Consider the following 20,915-nt stretch of genomic DNA (forward strand, 5'->3'; position numbering starts at 1 on the left):
ACCCAAACTGGGGAGACTGTCCATTTGAAAAATAAGAGCCTGCTGTTTTCTCTTTTGTGAGGTTGAAGAACAAAATTCAGATTATTAGGAATGTACTGTTTCTGCTATGCTTTTCACATGACCAATAAAAACAAAATTTCAATGTTATCTAGCATTGAATAGCTAGAGGAATAACAGTGTAGTACTAGTGACCTTTTGCTGAATAAATACAGGTATAGTAAGAAGGTCTTTAAGAAAATCCTGAAAAAAAGGCCAAAAAAAATATATATAAAAGCAATTCTTTACATCCCAGAAGATTTTGTACTTTTTAAAAGACTTCATTCCAATTTCCTTTTAACAATGCAATAAATTAGTTTGTAGATCAAATTAATAAATGAAGAGATTGATGAGGGGGAACCAATCAACATCATCAAAAGAAATGCCATGTTAAGTTCAGACAAAATTGGGGGACCAAATCCCAATGGGGTACTTGCTAATGGCTTCCTGGTATGCTGGGTTGAGATGAGATTGGAGAGTCTGGGCTCAGAGGGAAAAAAGCCTGTTGGACTCAATGACAGCTGACGTACATACAGATTTGTATTTGCTCTTGATCAAAATATTAACTCTCTGACTCTATTTCAGGAACCCCACTCATTGTGCCTTCAGGGGTTGGGAGATAACAGAAAAATCAGTCCACCAGCATTGGGCTTCTGAAGTAAATAATTCCAATTAAAAGATAAAACCAGTGAGTCCAAATCCATATTCTGAGAGCTGGGTTCTGCCATGGCTGCTGGCTTGCTCGGCAAGGTCATCGTTAAGAGAGGATTCTGAAGCGCTTTTAGAAAAGTTGATTCAGAAAACTATTTTATAACTAGATATGTTAGTTAAGTATATCTTTATATACAATTGTTAAGTCAAATGCTTAATTTAAAAAAATATTGTGGAACCGTTTTCTCACAGATAATTCTAATATTAATTTTTAGGGTGTACTGAGTTATATTTGTGGATATGTTAGGCATATTGTGACTTCATAACACACCGATACTTTCTATGAAGGCATTTCTCGGGAAATGCTTGGAAATAACTGATATCCTCATTCCATTCTGACGGGCACAGCAGCATCTCAGAGGCTGGTGCAATGCATTGTCCAGGGCTGACTGCTCCTTCCCTCTCTAAGTTTGCTTTCTGGCTTGTTGCTCTTTATTCTTGGAGCTGGGGAGGAGAATAACATTTTGGGTCAGAAGATGTATTCCAGGAGATAACACTTAGATAACACTTGTTGGGGCAAGAACTTGAACTTTCTTCTGTCATGTTTGGATGACTGGTTATTTGTGATAGATCCACTGATGGCAGGATACGCAGGGATCCAAGTTTAGACATCTATTCTACTCATCTTACTTAAGTAAGGCATCATGGGGCCTCTAGAATTCTCAACCTGACAAGAAATAGTGGAAGAATAGCAAACTATCAATGCTATTGGCCAGTATGCAAGCCTTCATGAGTATATCCAGTTAGAAGAGAGATGCTGCCTGTATGATTTTCATTTTGCATTGATGAGCATTTGGAAACCATTTAAATAAATTTAAATAACCACATGTGGCTGCCACATTGGACAGCTGCAGCTTTAGTCATTCATTACATATTTGCGAGTGGACTTTAGCAAGAGGGATGTTCTCACAAATGCTACCTTGTCGTGTCATACACCTTTGCAGAAAGTCAGCAAGTGCTCTGAACGAGGCTTGACTTTGCCTTTACTCTTCCAGGCAGGGGTTAATAATTTTACTGTTTAGAGTTGACTCCATGGGATTCCCCCAAGAGCTGCAGCTTCAGCATCGAAACAAACATACAACCCAGCAAAGGCCAACAAAAGGAACAAGAGATAAGGAGGTGAAAGGTTAAGTCATCCCACATTAGTGTTAAGGTTGTTCCATGGGAATTTCTCTTGGAGAAAAGAAAAGTCCCAGGACTCAGTACATTTCCAGGGCCATCTGTCATGCTCCTTGGTGTCTCCTGAGACCTGGGTATAAAACAAGAATCCAGTAAGGAATTTCTGAGTGCAACCATTTAGCTGGACAACCTGGAACGGTTCTTCAGAAGGATGGCTGTTTCCAGAGACTCCTGTGCACCTGCAGGATTGAAATGGCCAACACCTTTGGTGTTCAGGCACAGGCAGAAGTACTAGAGCATCACTGGAGAGAAATGTTAAAGCAGTTACTGATCTAAACAACTAAACACAGCGTATGCAGAACGAAAATGCGTTTATGATGGCAGTGAAGATAGTTGTTGACTTATGCTCATTTGTCATTTTAAAAGGTGCTCATCTCCTATGATAGTATAAATAGAATGTGTGAACATTTAACTGAGGAATTCAGCAGTTACTATGATGTAGCCACATTTAAAATGTCTTAGCTGAGAACATTAACTATTTCATGGGGAAAATCTGCTATTCTGTGTTACTTCTTAGAGAGTAATATTTAGATGTTTCTGGGAATCATTTGCTAAGAATAATATATTTTTGCATTTGTATGACAATTTCGGCAATGTTTTTCTCTATATTTTTTTCATCAAAGTACAATGATCTTTGCAACTCAAGTAAGCATGCTATTACCTTTCTCTCTTGTTGATACCAGATTTGTATATATTATTTTCCATGTTTTTATGTCAGTGCTTTATAGTTAGGGGGGATAAGAGAAATTTTCCTACACTTTTGCCCAACCTTTCCTCCAATTGCAATGCTCCCTTTCCCATCCCCTCACATACAAATTATTAACTATAGAGTTAATAAGGTGGAACTGCTAATTACTTGAATGTATATGTATCACCTTAGCTCTGGAAATGAGGTACCATTCTTCTATATGGGCATCTGCTGCTTAATTTAAAAACAAACAAACAGTGTTTTGATGCATCCCAAGTTTCAAAGTCTGGACCACTGTTACAGAGATCAAGCCAGTAAATCTTACAATTACACCAAATTCATTGGGTGAGTTCTGAAGACTGCCACAACCACTGTAATTTCCTCAAAATACAATTCCATTAGACTCCTTTATTTGCATATGTATATTTTGACAATTTGTATATTAAAATTGGGGGAGGGAAGCATTGGGGTTGATTTTCAAAAAACTTTTTTCTTGATTTTTATGGATTGATTGGTGCATATTTATTGAAACACTTGAATACAAGTAAATAATATAGAACGTAAGTCCTTACATGACAGCCATGAGGGTGTGCCCCTCAGATGTCCCTTCAGGAGGGACCCTGCCGGGAGGAGTATAATTAGCTGACACCTCCAGCTGCTGCACCTTTGGAATCTGCCACCGCATTTACATGGAGCCATGCTCTTCCCAGGATGCTTCTTGCCAATGACTGAGCACAGTGGGTTTACTAGAGCAGGGGCATTCCTGCCCAACATGAGGCTGTTCTCTGGGTAGTCTTTGCTCCTGGGCTTCACACCCACCTGGCTGAGATGTTCTCAGAGCAGAACTGCATTTGAGACCCTACCTACCCAATCCTGATTCTTCCCTTCTCTTCTCTTATGTCAGATCCACATCATAGTCAGAAGGCTTTCCCTGCCTTCTCTTCCTCCCTCTTTCCTTGACCCAGCTTCCCAGAGGACCCCAAAGACAGACTTTTTCTCAGTCCCTGCCTGCCCACCTGCCCTGTAATTAATGATTGCAGAATATATATTTTTTATGGCCATACCATAATTCATTTGGTTGGTCTCCCCACTGACAGAGAGTTGGGATGTTTCCAGTTTTATACGATGAAAGGTAAGGCATGTACATTTTTCTTTTTTTAAAATATATTTTATTGATTTTTTATAGAGAGGAAGGGAGAGGGAAAGAGAGTCAGAAACATCGATGAGAGAGAAACATTGATCAGCTGCCTCCTGCACAACCCCTACTGGAGATGTGCCTGCAACCAAGGTACATGCCCTTGACTGGAATCAAACCTGGGACCCTTCTGTCCACAGGCCGCCGCTCTATTCAGAGCCAAACCCGTCAGGGCTACATTTTTCTTTATATAATTGTCAATGTACATCTGTAGTGTACAATGCTGAGTGGAATGCTTTGGTGAAAGATGGGTGCACTTCAAAATTTGAAGATATTATCAAATTACTCTTCAAACATTTGTTATTAGTCTGTAGTGCCTATCTGTAGAATGAGAATTTCTGTTTTTCAATATATTCACAGCATTGGTCATTATAAATTTTAAATATTTGTGTCAGTCTGCTACAGAATGGTACCTCATTGTTGCTGTTGCATGAAGCATGGTTTCATATGTCTATTTGTAAACTGATGGTTTATAATTTACATCTATTTTTAGTTTAGTTTTTGCTCTTTTCATTGATGATATGCAAAGGCTCTCTGATTTTAGAAAAATGCTTTATGTCTCTTACCAGCATGGCAAAGTTTTTCCCAGCTTGAGCTTTATGCTTAGAGTTTGTTTATGGTACCCCATAAACAAAGATAAAAATATAAAACATTCTTAACAACTTACTTACAAGTTTACTTATGATCTTCATAAACACACTTGTGAATAAATGTTGTGAGCTTTATATTTTTATCTTTGACACTATAAAACATTTTTGTGATTCTGAAGAATTTTCTAATGCTTTCATAAAATATGAATAAAGATAAAAATTTTCTTAAAAATGAAATCAGGTAACTAACCTGTGGCTAACATGAAACAAATCATCACCATATAACTACCCATATTGAGACAAAGAAAAAGTTTGGTATTATCCTTCTTCATTCCACCTTAGAGATGCTATACTAAAATGTTGGCCCTCTGATTTTCATTGTTTCTAGAATCCCCATAATTTTAAAAACAGATCTAATATTTCAATTTGTTCAATTTTCCATTTTCCTACGATCCTCCCAGTTATTTAAAGCATCCCCATAATGATTTGAAAATCAAAACTGCCAGCTACTGCTTAAACCGGTTTGGCTCAGTGGATAGAACGTCAGCCTGCGGACTGAAAGGTCCCAGGTTCGATTCCGGTCAAGGACATGTACCTTGGTTGCAGGCACATCCCCTTCCTCTCTGTAAAAAATCAATAAAATATATTTTTAAAAAAAACACACAAAAAGAAACCTGCCAGCTACTGAATTAGGATGGTCAAAGGAAATGGACGGCGTAATATATATATCATGAATAATTAGAAGAAAATCAAACTTATCGGAAAGATTGGGAATAAGGGGGATAAGAAAATTATCACACTGTCCAAAATACTATCATTTAAAAAATCAACCACACAAATAATTTTTGCCTTTAAAAATCTGTTTCCCTACCATATATAACCGGGAGAGTAGTGCTATTCATTTAATCAAGAAGGCCTCAATATTTCCATACATTTACCTTTACAATCTTTTCAACAGAAAAGAAAGGCAAGATGATAACGCTAGAATCTTCATACTCATCTATGTGTTTAACATGTGTGAAAATGACCACCTGTGTCTGCGCAATTTTTTTTAATGCACTTTATTCAGACGAGAAATTGTTCTTACTGAAGAAATCTCAACTTACCTCCTTGTTCATCCAACATAACCAAAGTCCTGATACCAGCATCTTTACTCTATATTCCAATAATGGTAGCAAGGTTGAAAAAGAGTTAGAGAGAAAAGAGAGAAAGATAAATCAGTAAAGGGGATAATTAGCTCTATTAGAAATGGAAAATGAAGAAGGTCCCAAGAAAAAGAGGGAGGAAATATGGCAAGAGCATTAGGGGCTCAGGAGGGACTCAGAGGAATGGGTTACTTATGGACTTACTCTATCAGGGATTCTCAGGGTAGAAGAGGGGCATATAGCTCAGTAGACAGGGCTTGGCACAAAATTGGAATACACATACTTAATAATATACTGGGATTTTATATTGGGAAATAAAAACACCTGCAGTTTTCATAACACCAACCACAGAAAGCTAATCTTACAAAATCTTCTACACTAAATCTTCTCTGGCCTGATGTATCAGAGAGTCTCCATCAGCAAATTGGGTAGGGTAAAGGGGAATGTCACATGGGGAAGATGTGTAAGAATCTCGGGGGCAAGATTTTTAGATTTACCAAAGGAAAAGATTGCTTCACAGAGGATGAGAAACACAGCTCAGAAGGAAACTCACTCTTCTGTGAGATTTAGAAAAGGATTGGCAGATGAGAAATAAAAGTCATTCTCATAAAATAAGAATTTCAGAATAATCTATTTCTTATTTCAGGTGAAACCCAAATTTCTTTATTCTGAAACACAATTCTGCACAGTAATGCAGTATAAGAAAATAATTCATTCATTAGCTTTCTTGCCGTTCTTTATTACAGCTCTCAATGGAAGTAAAGACCTTCCGTTCCACTGGGTAACTGTTAATAAGTATAAAATGGCATTGCTTACAGTCTGAATGAATTGTTGTTGTTTTTTTCATGGAAAGCTCCTGTGTCTCCTAGAATATAATCTAAAAAAAGCCATCTCTCATAGCCCTGTTTATTTTCTACTGACTTATTTTAAAAAAGAAAGAGAGAGATGTTAGTGGAGGTCAACAGAGGATTTTTTAAAATAGTATTTTAACAATTCAATTCTAATAGTGCTTCCAAAAATTAAATTAAACACTAAAAGTGATTTTTGTGAGCTTTTATAATTGCCCATTTCCGAGAATGGGTCCAGCTAACTCTCCCAGGCACCGAAGCCTGCCTTGTTTTTAAACATAGTTGGACAGGCTTCAGTTGTGAAATCAGGACGCAGTCTGGAGAGTGACGGCTCAGGGGGACTTCAGGAGTCATGATCAGCACAGATTCTAGAGCCAGACTCTGCCCTGGAATCCTGCTAATTTCACTTCTTAGCTGTGAAACCTCAGGCAAATGTCTTAATTGCTCTGTGCCTTAGTTCTCTCCTTTGTCATATATAATAATAGTTAGTACGTCATTGAGTTGTTGTGGGAATTGAATGAGTTAATATGTGGCATGTGATAGCATCGTGCCTGGTCTATATTTAGCATCACCTTAGTGTTTATAAAATAAATACCTTCAGAAAATGCATCTAGAGCAGGATATCTAGGCAACCTAAAAATAACATTATTACCCACTAGCATCAGAAGCTTCTAGACCACTACTTCTCACACTTAAATGTGCACATGAGTCCCTGTTTAGGAAATACCTTATTAAAATGTGGATCCTGATTCAGTAGGACTGGGGAAAGCCTGAGATTTTTGCATTTCTAACAAGCTCACCTGTACATCTGCTGGTGCGAGGACACATTGAGCAGCAGGATTCCAGACCCCAGAAGACATTTCAAAATATCTTTCTTAAATGTGTTGTGAATGGACATTCATCTATACTAGCCTGTATTTGAATGATTTCTGTGCCTTTTCCTGCAAATGTTAGCCATTGTGTATGATAAGAAATTTTAAAAAGCAGATGGCTTATTCAGGCATATGGATGTGACAGTGCAAGTTCTGGTGAGCTGAAGAGGCATCTCAGAGCATCAACTCAAGGCTGTGCATAAGATCTTGGTTCCATTCTATTGGGGCCAGTGGGTGGGAAATACGTTAGTGATTTCAGTTTGACCAGTTCTCATCTGTTTATACTTTTTTGATATGTTATTATACCCTTTATTTTATATGGAGCTCTGCAAATATAATTTCACATTTGCTCTGTTTGGTACTAGATGTTTCAACACTGGAATAATTCACAGAACTAATCTGATGGGGCAAAAGTTGACCCCAATTTGGGAGAACAGAAGCGGTGAACATGGACCAGGGAGTCAGGAATGCTGGGTTGTGCTCTTACTCAGCCAGCAACTAGTTATGAGACTGAGAGAGTCACCTGGCCTTTTGGGATGTTTCCCATCTTTAAGATAAGGGTAGAGATGCCATATAAGATTGGGTGGTTAGTAGGTTGGTTCATTCACTCCCTTGCTCATTCACTCACTCACTCACTCACTCACTCACTCACTCACTCACTCACTCACTCACTCAGTATTTATTGAGCCTCCATTCTGCTCCAGGCACTAAGGATAAGAGGTAGGTAGACAAATGCATGGCTTCTCAATTGTGCTTCATAGTGAGAGACAATCTGGTCAGATGGGAGGAGCGGGGATCTGGGAGTCAGTAACTCTGAATCTAGACTGATCTTTGAAATTTTGTTTCTAGAGTCACCTATTCTGTTTCTCAGCTTTCCCAGCTTCTGATGGTACTAGCAATAGCTCTTTCACTTCCCAGAGTACTTAGGAGGATAAAATGAGCTATGGATTGTAAAAGGCTTCTACAAATTCAACTCCATGGGAGACTATGGTTCAAAAAGGAATACATTAAGATAAAAGACTTCATTTATAAAGACTCTCAATCAGTTTAGAATGAGTTGCTTTTATTTTTGTTTTCTTAGATCCTTGTGTGTGTATGTGTGTGTGTGTGTGTGTGTGTGTGTGTGTGTGTGTGTGTGTGATTCTCAAAGAAAAGAAGTAAATATAGTATGTGAACAGGAAGTTAGGTGCTGTGCATAATATTTCACGCTCACTCTGGAATCAGGTAGACCTGAACTTTAATTTCATCTCTGCCATTTGCACTTGTGTCTCATGCAAATTACTTAAGCAGTGTGTACTTCCATTTCTTCCTTGGTAAAATGGAAATCAACATGCTGTCATTTACTCAGATTATTGATAGCACAGGAGGTGGGTGCCTCTAACCCCGGCATTGTTCAAGGGTCAACTGTAGTCGTGAAAAGTGGCTACAAGGATTGAGTGAGATAATAATGCTTAATGATGACAGCTTTCAGCACAGTACCTGGCACATAGTAGGTTCTCAATAAATATTAGCGTGTATATTTGGTTTCACTGTTTTGCTGACAGCTTTTATCAAAATGACTGAATTGTTCTTTGCAAGAGAGAAGGGCAGGCCTGGGGGCATTATCTCAGGGGAGGCAGAATATTATTTTCTCCTCTTCCTGAGAGATTATTATGTATTAATAGCTAAGAATGAGAGGAGGTGATTCTATTTTTGTCTTAGCTCAATTCTTGGTTTCTATTTGAAGTTGCTGGGGTAATTGTCAAAAGCAGGGCAGTTTGAGATGTGAGGGATTTTTTTTTTTTTCATTTCTTTCCCCCCTCTATTTTTTTCCTTTTTTTTTTGCAGATGAACTAAAATCATGTTTGTGGAACATTTAAAAGTCTTTCCTTTGCCACTCTGAGATGCTTTCCCCCAAATCCAATACATGTGAGCTGAAACTAACAGAGGCCAGGCACTCTAACTGCCAGAATTCCCAAAGACCCACATCTGCCTGACTGGGCACAGCTGCCCAGCCTGAATTTTCCACCTTAGCAGAAAGTATGCCCTAACACAGCCATCGCTTTGGAATGCTTATTCTCTCTTGTGCCCAAAGTGACTCAAAATATAAATTGGTATTAAAAAAAAATGCTAAAACAGGCCTGAAATGTTGGGAAGCCCTGAGGCACCACTCCAGGCTTTTGAACCAGCCTGCCTTAAAGCAGTGTGGCTTTTCCCAGGCTGAGTTTTCATAGCCCAAGGTATTCATGTGTAGACTGCTTTTAGTGTTAGCAGAGTTAATATTTTTGTCTGGAACCAAATATTCCCTCCTTTAGGATACATTCATGACTCTCCTACTAGAAGTAATCGTTGCCTCTCTGTGCTCTTAAGGCAGGTATGACCTTGAATTTGAAGAGCTCTTGGTATAGCTGTTTTCCTGCATGATCTAAATTTTTATCTTCTCACTCAACCCCAGGGATAGACATTCCATACATATTTGCTGAAATGCATCCATCAAAAGAGACAGTACCTTCCGGAGGGAACCAGTGCTCTATCATTTCTAACCTTTTTACTTGTGTATGGCATTCAGCTCTTCTGAACTTTCCCCACTGACCTCTGTGTGACTTTACATCATCCTTAATGCTAATGTGGCTTGTGGCTTCTACTAAAAATCAAGCCGCTACCACACAACTCTGTTACACCCTACCGTCTGTAGGTCGGACATTCCACAGCAAGTGATATTGTTTGCCTTATGGAGACATCATGAGCTTAGTAACCTTTCCTGTCTTTGAGACTGAATCTCAATAGGAATCCTGCTCAATTCAAATGAGATAGCATTGATGCATTTTGGGATCGTGGGCAAGATCCTGGTATTTTAATGCTCAGGTTTTCCAAATCATTTCTGCCCTTGATGAATATTTAATGCTGGTTCTCTTTAAAGAGGATTTCCTTTTTGATTGAAAAGCAGAAAATCATCTGAATAGCCAATGCCCTAGACATAAGAGGTGTTTGACCATACATATACAATAACCCAGGAGGAAGTAAGAACAAGCCAGTCTACTCTAATCATGGCTTGCTCATCATTTTCCAAGGATGGAAAGGCTAAGAGCCTCCTCTCGTTCATTAGAGGAGGGAGAGAGCTTCCATCAGTTTTGCTCCTTGTTCTAAAGAATAACTTCATGCCTGATCACGAAACACTTTAGGAGAAACAAAGAGGTATGATCTGAGAACCTTACATCAACCAATAGAGCTTTTAAGATTCCTTTCCCCCAGAATAAATCGGAGCAGACACTCCTTTTTGAAAACCAGTGGATACTGTCTGTGATTTAAGACACAAACAAGGTGTCTGTGGCCCAAACACTCTGCTGGGTGAGGGGCCGGTTCAAAGTGGTGCATTTTGATGCATTTGCTCCCGCACATTTCATGTTTTGGGAAGTGTCTTGACATTGCACAGGTAAGCAAATTGGAGGTAGTTCTGCTACTTTAGAGATTGACTTCATTGTGCACGCATGTAAGTAAAACTTTAAAAAATGAGCTTAGAGTTTGTGGTTGAAGGTGATAAAGACGTATCAGGATAATCATGTCAGCAGACCTCTGGGCTCCCTCCTGGTCAATGTCAGAGGTCACACAGAAAACCTTACTAAGGTTTGTCCTTTTGCTTGCTCTCAGATTGAGGAACAGTCAGTCTACTCTGAAAGCCTCTCCAGCACTCCTGGATGTAGGTTATCTGCCTCCTCCTTGGTCTTCAAGTATTTCTGCATGAATGGTGTTCCCAGGATAGAGCAAACAACAATTTCTCTTCGTTTAGAGAGCAAAGGCTGCTTTCCTATGCTGATGAGGACCCCTTAAGGGCCTGCCTCCCTGTGGGTGCCAATTTGTGCTACATTGCAGGCTCTATTTGTCATTTTCTGGTGATAACAGACTTTATTAAATCCACCTCCCTGCCCTTCCCAAGGAGCTCCTAGTTATCACCTCTCCCTGCTCCTCCTGTGGCAATTCACATCTAACCATTATATTTCATTCCTAGCTAAAGCTGAAGAAATAAGGGAAGATGTTGGCTCCTTTGGGGTGAAAGGCAGTTACCCTTCCTATTAGCCTGGGAAAATTTATCTTTTTTTCCCCCTTTCATGTCATTGGATAAGCAATTTACAGTGGCATCAGGAGAGTTGGCTCATTTAATTCTTCTGCTACAGAACCTCCAAGATCTCTAAAAATGATAACCACACATGAATTTACACATTGATTATGAGTTTCAAACTATAGCTAAAGCAGCATCTTACTGAATAAAAACTATTAGGCTTATTTTATTTATTTAAATAAATATAACCCAACCTATTCTTTTTCCATTTCATCTCTCCCAAAGGACATGTTCAATTAATCCTTTTATTCTTCCTGGTTGACTGCTGCTCTCCCAAATTGGAATCAGTGAGTTTTATTGCAAATGGCCTTTTGATTCCATAATTGCTATCTGACCTATTTTACCCATTTAAAAATAGTTTTGGGGAATTCATTAACCATGCCTCCCAAATGGATGTTTAATCCAGAGTCAGGAATATAAAAAAGCTTCTCTATTTACATTACTGGTCTTAATATTTCCCCCTTATTAAAGAATTATCCTTTTATTTCATGAATTTTATTTTATTTTCCCCCTCTTATATCATGCATTTTAGTGCCTGAGTCCAAACATAAAAGTTTCTGAAAATGTTATATGTAAAGGGGCACATATTTTTAAAAGTCTCACATGTGGCTGAAGACAGAAGAAGAGGATGTCAAGATTAGATGCAACTTAAAGGCATCAAAATCATTACAAATAGTTTTTGATGTAGATCATTTCTTTGTATATTAAAAGTCACTCTGATTTGTTTTAATTGGGAGCATTTACTCAAAAATACTGTCCATCTCTGCTTCTCAGATTGTAAACGTCGTCTGGGCCGGGAGGTGGTACTTTGATGACTACCTGCAACTTCAATATAGCATCTCCCTCACTATATGGCTTCCTGGTAGGCCCCATGAACACCAGAATCAATCAGCCCAGGGAAAGGCAGGAGGGTCAGGGAAAGAATATGTTAGCCGGTGGGATCAGTTTATCATACAATATGGTCACTCCTTACCTCTTCAACCAGTTGCAGCATACGACGGGTGCTTTCGAGTGACTAAGACAAAAAAAATATATATATAATAAGTGCAGGATCCAGAGGTCTTGGAAAATCAGAATTACATTCTTCCCTTGAGAAACACAAAGGGTTACTATTACATATTCTTTTATATTTGTAACTGAAACACAAAAGGTCTTCCCATTTTCAACCTCTTTCCTATCAGGCTTTCTACATAAGATTCCCTAAAGCAATTACAGTGCAGCTGATCTTCATACAATCAAAACCATATGAAGCTGATCTTGATATCAGACAAAGTAATCTGGAAAATATAATTTTTCATGTGCAGGCTGCATGAAAAGTGATCTCAACTACTCAGAGGACTAACTTGACCACCCTGGAATGGGAATATTGAATTTTAAGCACAAACATAATTTTTCATGAATTGAGATGAATCTAACATTGAGGTGTTTTTTTTATTTATTTTTATTTTTTATAAAGCCCCTAGGAACACAATTGGAAGTTCTTATCAATACAAATTAAACTGTTGCCTTAGGGTGAAAAAAAAAATCAAGCATGTTTGAAATAACCAGCCCATAGGAGGCAGCTATAATAATCATCTTCATCCTCAGATAAGAAAAAATGAGATGGGAAGTCTGGTCCCTCAGGCACAGTGTCGTCACTTTTTTCTCAGTTCCTTTCAGACTACTAGAATCTAACAGCCAGTGTGATTTCTCAAAGCTGTGCTTTTAAGTGACAAACTTATTTTGGACAAGATTCTGCAGAAACGAAGAATGTTAAGTTCCCTGGAAGAGCTGTGAGTAGCCTGCTATTCAAAATAGAATGGCTGTAAGCAGTGCATGCTAGCAAATGTTTCACATCTGGCTTTCCAGAAAAAAATATATGAATATATGTGATTTAAGCTTATAAAGGATGAATAGCACAAAATTTATAAATAATAATAAAATACACAATACCCTTTATTATAAATTCCATATAACCAATTGATTCTACAGAAAGCTTTTGTGGATTTGTGCTAAGCTCTGTGCCCATAACTAAGTACAGGTAGAGCAAGTTGGTTCTGGCATGAACGCTGGTTGATATTTTCATTTATGTTAATGAGTAAGAGGAAAGTGAAGCAATAAAGACATACCTTGGAACTTTACTCATTTATCAATGATGCAAGAGAGTTCTTTGCTGAAGAGAATCATAGCGTTTAAATACTAGAAGGTTTTTTCAATCTTTCGTGCTATTCATAGTGTAATAGTTGCACATGTGCACACTTTTAAGTTTAATCTGCATTATTAAGATTTTCTCCCCTCTCTTAAATCTAGATAATCAACAAAACAATAAATCCACCTCTGATTTGTAGTGTTTGCAGATTCCCACAGTAAAAATACTTTCACCTGTCTGATTTCTAAGTACATCATGGTGTCGCTGATGGTGAACTTGGCAAAGATTTGTAGTAATGCACCTCAAACATGTACAGACCCCAAACATGTCAAGAACTTTGAAAGCATAGATAGTAGTAAAAATAGTAAAATGATTAAGAAGTGATGAGTTTTGAGTATTACCTCTGATTTTAATATAATTTATTTAGTTGTCAATTTATACAATTCAACTTTAATACCAGCTTGCAAAGTTCCAGAAAATGTACCAATCAGCTCTCAGAATTGAGCCTGCTCCAGCAGACTAGTGGTGTGTGTGTGTTTATTTTAATTGAGATATCAGAATAAACCCCTTTCCCACCTGAACTCGAATAAGACAAACTACCCCGTTCCTCTCTTTAACTCCCTTCTCATTCTCCATCCCTCACCTCATCAGCCAGCTGGTCGGCCCTTCGCTGCATCTCCTCCAGCTCATTGCGCATGTCAGCGTCTTCGGCCATGGTAGTGGTGAGGGGTGGCTGGGCGCCTGGGACGGGGTGTCAGTGATGGGTTTGGCCACCCAACCTGGGAAAAAGCAGATTTCAACATGTGAGAGCTTATATGTGTATGTGCACAAATAGAAGATATAAATGGCCCACACTCTGTCTCCTTGACTCAGTCATCCTCTGAGCTGGAAGCCATATTCAAACAGGGGTCAAGAGAATTATGCAGCTTTTCCAAAAGAAGCCATGAATGAATACTTGCCAGCTTTACCATGGAGGTAGATACCTGTCTACTTACAAGTATATTTTGAGACACAGACCACCCAAGAGTTAGGAATGATGGGATGGAGGGAAGTGGTTCTGGGTTAGTATACTTTTAACCTCACATCTATTTATTTTTATTTTTAACAGTTTTATTGAAGTTTAATTGGCATACAATAAATTCCACATATTTCAAGTGTATAATTTGAGAAGTTTTGACATATACACATACGTATGTATATCCTATCTAATAAAGAGGGAATATGCTAATTAACCATCATGCCCTCACAAAGATGGTGGCACTCACAGCCAATAAGGAGGAAATATGCTAATTGACTGCCACACCCTCAAAGATGGCGGTGCCCAGTCCCCTTAGCCCCGCCGGGGCAAGAGGAATGCTGCACTGCCAGGCCTGCCCCCAGGTGGGTCCGGCTGCTCCATTCGTCTGCCTCCAGAGTCCCCTCAGCCCCCCAGCTGCCCAGGGCCAGCCCGAGGCACAAATAAGCCTCAGATAGCAACTGCCCAGTCTCCCAGGGCTTCCCAAGGCTCAGGTAACCAGGGCCAGCCGAGGCTTGCGCTGCCGGCAGTGGCAACAGCAGAGGTGTGATGGGGGCGTCGCCTTCCCCTGATCGCCAGGTCGCCTCCCGCCCCTGAGTGCTCTCAGACTGTGAGAGGGGGCAGGCCAGGCTGAGGGACCTCCCCCCCCACCCCCCCACCCCCTGTGCATAAATTTTCATGCACTGGACCTCTAGTATATATATTTGTGTGTTTGTGTGTGTGTGTGTGTGTGAATCATTACTACAATTAAGAAAATGAACATATCTATCACCCCCAACTACCTTATCCCAGGCTGAAATAACTACGTATATGCTTCTGTCACTAAAAGTTAGTTTGCATTTCCTAAAATTTTATATAAATGGAGTAATACAGTATGCACTATTTTTGTCTCATTTCTTTCACTTAGCATAATTATTTTGAGATTCATTCATGTTGTAGCATGTATTAACAGTTCATTCTTTTTTGTTGCTGAGTAGTATTCCATTGTATGTAGAGGCATTTTGAAGCAAAAGACAGAAAATCTTTAGTCTTCTTCAATTTCTGTCAGAGATTTCCCAGAGGGATTATATGGATACGTGCAACTATTTTTTTCCAAAGAGGGATGGCTTTTTGGCCCTGAAATGTGACCAGCCCATTTATTAGTCACTCTTTTGAAATTCTCTATGGTACAAATTACAGGTAGCCTGACTGAGCTACCTCCAGAGCCAACCAGGCTACCTCCTTCCATTCCTACTTTCCTTAACCTTCCATCCTTTCTTCTGCACTTCCTTCTCAAATATATATTGTGTGTCTATAATATGCCAGCCAGGTCAGTGTTAGGCACTAAAAATATGGTGATGAATGAGACAGGCATTTCACTGCTGTCACAGAACTATAGTCTAATTGGGAAGATGGGAGTGAAATACAGAAGTTAGATTATTTAGTGTGAAGCTAATTATATTTGGGGACATTCCATGGGTACCCATGGGTCACAGCAGGCCTCCCTCAGGAAGTCATGCCTCAGGAATGGTCATAAGACAGAAGGGTTCAAGAAGATAACTACTTGGTATGATAAAAACGTCTCTGTAAGTAGCACAATTGTAGAAGGCATGGTCTCCTGTCTTGTGGCTGAGATGGCCAACATGTACCAGAATTTACCCTTCTTCCTCCATGGTAGATCATAGTCTTTGGAAAATGGCTGCCCAGTTGGAAATTGCATTTCTAGTCCCCAATATAAGGAAGTGGTGCCATGTGGCTAGAGATGGTTTATGAGTTGTAGTCAAAATACTGTGTGTATCTACCAGACTAAAGCAATCAGAAGCAGCCATCCCATCTACACTCTTGCTTTCCCCTTTTGCCAGAAAAAATAGGGCCCTGGAGGATGGCCAGGCCATGACTCAGCAGTAACTTGGGTCCTACAATCCATACCTGCAGGAAACTTGATAGTTGACCAAGAAGACCTGGACCTTTCTATGAGGTGACAAGGCACTTCTGTTGTGTTACACTGCTCAAATGTGAGGGTTTTGTTTTGTTATAGCAGCTGGTGTTCCACTAACTAACAAAGGCCCAGAGAAACTTAAAATGGAATAGAGGCATTGCCCAGAAGTAGGATTTCCTAACCAAAAAACACACTTATGTTTGTCCTTCCATTGAAAACTGAAGCTGGGAGAGGAAATTAGATTTAGAGCTTTGGGGCAATACCATGTTTATCATTATTATTTTTATTATTGCTATTATGATTTATATGAGAAGCACTTTTTGCAAAAATAAAATGAAAACTCTTCATCAAAAAAAAAATCAGGAACATCCTCATTGGAAGGCAAGGTAGCCAAAGTTCACAGAGAAAGGCCCTCGATGTGAGCTTGGGGAGGGGGTTCTATGAACCCGTCTCCCAGGCCCACTGCTCCAGTGCTTTCCTGACAGCTGAGGTTGAATTTCTCTGGGATTTTACCTAAGAACATATTATTAGAATCTTTCACATTTATCACCCTTGTGAAGTAACTCAGACTATTCAGAGTTCCTAGGTAGTATGGATCCTAAAGTAAAACTTCTTTGGAAATAATAGATTTCACATTCTTCTTTGGAAATAATAGATTCTTGGGCAGAGCATTAGATATAAAAATCGAAGAAGAAGAAGAAGAAGAAGAAGAAGAAGAAGAAGAAGAAGAAGAAGAAGAAGAAGAAGAAGGAGGAGGAGGAGGAGGAGGAGGAGGAGGAGGAGGAGGAGGAGGAGGAGGAGGAGGAGAAGGAGGAGGAGGAGGAGGAGGAGGAGGAGGAGAAGAAGAAGAAAGCATGAGGGTTGCATTCTACTAATGGTATTAAAAAAAGGGGGAATAAGTCTATGTTAGGTTAGTTTTATGGGCAGTCATTTAAAACATCGACTGAGCATCATACCATGAGCCTGCTAATTTTGCACACCTATTCTGGCCACCAGATTATGTACTTATGATGTGATGTAGAGCTTTAAGTGCTTTGTGTTTTGCTTAAATACGGGTCTCCATTTTAGAAATTAAGGATCTAGGAAAAAGAAACTGCAAGGAATTTACACCAAGTCATTCTTTAACCTTGAGATGAGCAGATGCACAATTCCGATGTTCTCCTGAGTGACTGGGGTCTACCCTCCAGAAAGAAACGGTGGATCATGGAAACAATGAGTAGACTGTGGGTTGGAACTTAGTGGAGTGGATAAGGGCCCTGCATGTCAGAAAGACCTACTTGGTGCTGTGGGCTCTGGTACTCAGTTGCTGGGTGACTCTGGGCAAATCTATCACCGTGTCTGAGCTTCAACAAGGCAAATAATACCAGTCTCACAGGCTTGTTGAGGGGAATATATTATAGAAAGTTCTGATTTACCTTGTTTGTAAGGATGTGGGGGTTTAATAATTATAAAGCCTTGCTCATTCTGGACAAGCCTGTATTCTTCGCTTAGAGTGGAACAAATCCATTATTTATTAATTAGCTTTCCTTTACTAATGGCTGGGCAGGAAGCATGCTGAATACCCATGGAAGCCTGAAACCAGGGAAACCAGCAGAGTGCCTGAGCCTCCAGTCCCTTCTCCTGGGATTAGCACCTGGGGACAAACAAGAGTGTCTTCTCGCCCTGTTCTCCAGCTTTGCATTTTGCTGATAGTTCCTTGGTGAAACTTCTTCCTTCAATAAATAGGTCAGGTTATTAGAAGGCAGAAGTCTGTGTGCTTTCAGACCTGTAGTACTGTTGCATTTCCCACCCTCCAGGTCTATTTGCTGATGGATGCACCCTCTCTCCTTCTCTCTGGTTTCATGTCTTTCCTTGGCAATCTCCTCTCAGAGTTGCTCTTCTCAGATCTGAAGAACAGCTATTGGGCCCCTTGGCTTCAAGCTAATGGCACCCTGTGAGGAGCTGGCTGATGGGCAGTTGGGGAGATGGCAGAGAAGCCACGTGGCAAATACCCTTGTTTTCACAATTTTCATGGTTCCCCCAGAAGCTCCCACACCTTTGTCCTACTCTAAAGTGTGGGGGTATGTCTGAGATTTGGGAGGAAGGCTGATGAGTCTGGCAGATCTCAAATTCACAGCATTTCAAAGCTAGAAAAGCAACATCCCCTCTCCTACTAAGAATGAGGGACAGCAGGCATGGAGCACATACCTGGACCCTCTGTTGGGATGTTTATTGCTAGTTTTGGATAACTTGTCCCACAAAACCAAAATCCAAGCATATTAACATTCTCAGAGACAGTACTGAATGGTAATTTCAGTGGCTGAAAGGATCTTAATAGCGAAATGGCATTTACTATCTAGGCGATGTGGAACACTTGACTCATATAAAGTGCATTAAACCTCCTTCCTATGTGTTGCCCAAGCTGGGAGTGTGGCCCCAGCCAGCAAAGCCTGCTGAGTAAACGAGGAAATAAGAAGCAGAGCCACTCAAAACTATCCCCTGGGGCCCTGATGTAAGACAATTTCCCATCCATTAAGGGACCAACAGTATTCTATTAATTATTTCAAATCACCATTGTTCAGGGGTCTGGCCCCTAGTAGATGTTCAATTTATGCTAATTGGCTTATTGAATGAATGGCTGAATGAACTGTTCTGACACCCCCCAGTGGCATTTAGTGTTCCCACATCAGCAGTTTTCCTTGTGTGGTTTAGGGCAGTGCTTCTAAAACTTCAAGAGGCATCAGAGTCCTTGGAAACCTTGTGAGAATAGATTGCTGGGTCCCACTCCCAAAGACTTTGAGTCAGTGCTCTGATAAGGGATGAGATTCTGCATTTCTAACAAGCGCCTAGATGATGCTGATGCTGCTGGTCCACAAACCGCACGTTGAGTGGCTCCCACCTATAGGACCCCCTATCTTCTGGAATGTCAATGTGTTATCAGGTGAGGTGGGGGAAGGTTCTGTGGTCAGATAGAGTGGGCTCTACTAGGGGTGCTTCAGGGAACCACATCAAAATCCAGCTCACTGCCTGTTTTTGGGTTAAAAAGACTCAAAGAAGAAGAATACTTTGTACACGTGAAAATTATATCAAATTCCAGTTTCAGGGTCCATTGGAGCACACCCATGGTTATTGGCTTCCCTATTGTCAATGGCTCCTGTTATTTTTGGTCAATTGATTTATTTTTATTTTTTTAAATTACAGTTGACATACAGTGTTATATTAATTTCTAGTGTACAACATAGTAATCAGACATTTATATAATTTATGAGAAGTCTAGTAGCCATCTAACTTGTCAATGGCCCCTTTCAGGCTACAATGGCAGAGTTGAGTGGTTGCAAGAGACCAACATAACCCTTCAAGCTGAAACATTTACTCTGGTTCTATTCAGAAAATGCTTACTGATCCCTGGGCTAAATAAATTTAAACAGAAATCCTTAAAGCATTCCTTGTCAGTCTTTCATATCCATAAAAGCATCGAGTATTTCCTGTAGACAGACACAATGGGTAGTATTTTTTTTTTTCTCTGTCTGGATTTGACTGTAAAATTCCCTTTTCATGGGGCTTTCCATGATGGAGCTTGTGTTTCCTGAACCATATTGTAAAACAAGAAATGATGCATGGAGTAAAATATAAAAATAAATTTGCCTTTGCTTGACCATTTCTACTTTAGGACTGCAAACCAAATCTAATCCATGTTATCAAAGGCAAGGTTCTGGGGTGCCCACACAGGCCTCACAAAGATCCCTAATTTCCATGACCAGCTGCAGACCAAGGTTCTGAGCCCCAGACACAGCACTGGACTGTTTGCATTAGACACAGAAGCATCTGAGGGTCTGTCACTGTTGAGGTATGTGGTACAAAGTGAGCAGGCTTCAGTTACTCCTTGATGTCAAGCGCAATTTGTAAAGCTCTGCTTTCTCTAATGTTGCATCCAAATCCATTTGAGAACCACAATGAACACAGGGCAGATGGATTCCAGAGACAACCCTTTCTCCATCATCAAGGGGCTTACTTATTTACATACTTTAGGCTTTCTCAGTGCAGTCTGAACTCAAATACGAGGTTAAGACCTAGGAAGAAGAGGTGGGAGTGGCTACAAGAAGTGTGTGTTTTTGATATGCCAGGTGTACAGAGACATAGATGGCTATTTTGCTGGGAACATTGGCCTTTATTCCAAGACCCATAGCAAGAAGTCTTGGGGAAGGTGTACTTCTCTCTATGTTTCACCTTTTAACTAATAAAACAAACCATTTCTTATTTCTACTTCTCTTTTCTTCCTAACATGTATTATGGTGTTATTGTTTTTTTTATATCTTCTTAAATTAAGAAAAAATTCATTTATTTTGCATTTTTCTTGTTTTGGGTACAGTATTTCTATAAATTGTCTTCTATGTGTTACTGTGGCCCTATCCTATAGTTTTGAAATATAATATGGCTTTTGTTATTTATTTTTAAGTAGCTTTGCATTTTATTTTTAATTTCCTTTTATTAATAGTAAAGATTAGTATTGCACCT

At 39.6% G+C, this 20,915-nt stretch overlaps 1 protein-coding gene across 6 annotated transcripts in view; it reads right to left on the minus strand.

Annotated features, from left to right (window-relative positions):
- Positions 1–14,203, minus strand: part of SNAP25 (synaptosome associated protein 25) — a gene marked incomplete at its 5' end in the record, with an annotated part of 29,033 nt that extends 14,830 nt beyond the window's left edge. For 5 of the 6 annotated variants that reach the window (XM_079783328.1, XM_079783327.1, XM_079783326.1 and 2 more), the window contains 3 exons: positions 5,506–5,554; positions 12,334–12,375; positions 14,132–14,203. In XM_079783328.1, the coding sequence (XP_079639454.1) occupies positions 5,506–5,554; positions 12,334–12,375; positions 14,132–14,203 (163 nt within the window). The remainder of the gene's footprint in view (positions 1–5,505; positions 5,555–12,333; positions 12,376–14,131) is intronic. The other variant, XM_079783330.1, reaches the window with a different exon arrangement.
- Positions 14,204–20,915: the final 6,712 nt, after the last annotated feature.

The sequence above is a fragment of the Cnephaeus nilssonii genome (assembly GCF_951640355.1).
Source record: "Cnephaeus nilssonii genome assembly, chromosome: 11".
Taxonomy (NCBI): Eukaryota; Metazoa; Chordata; class Mammalia; order Chiroptera; family Vespertilionidae; genus Cnephaeus; species Cnephaeus nilssonii.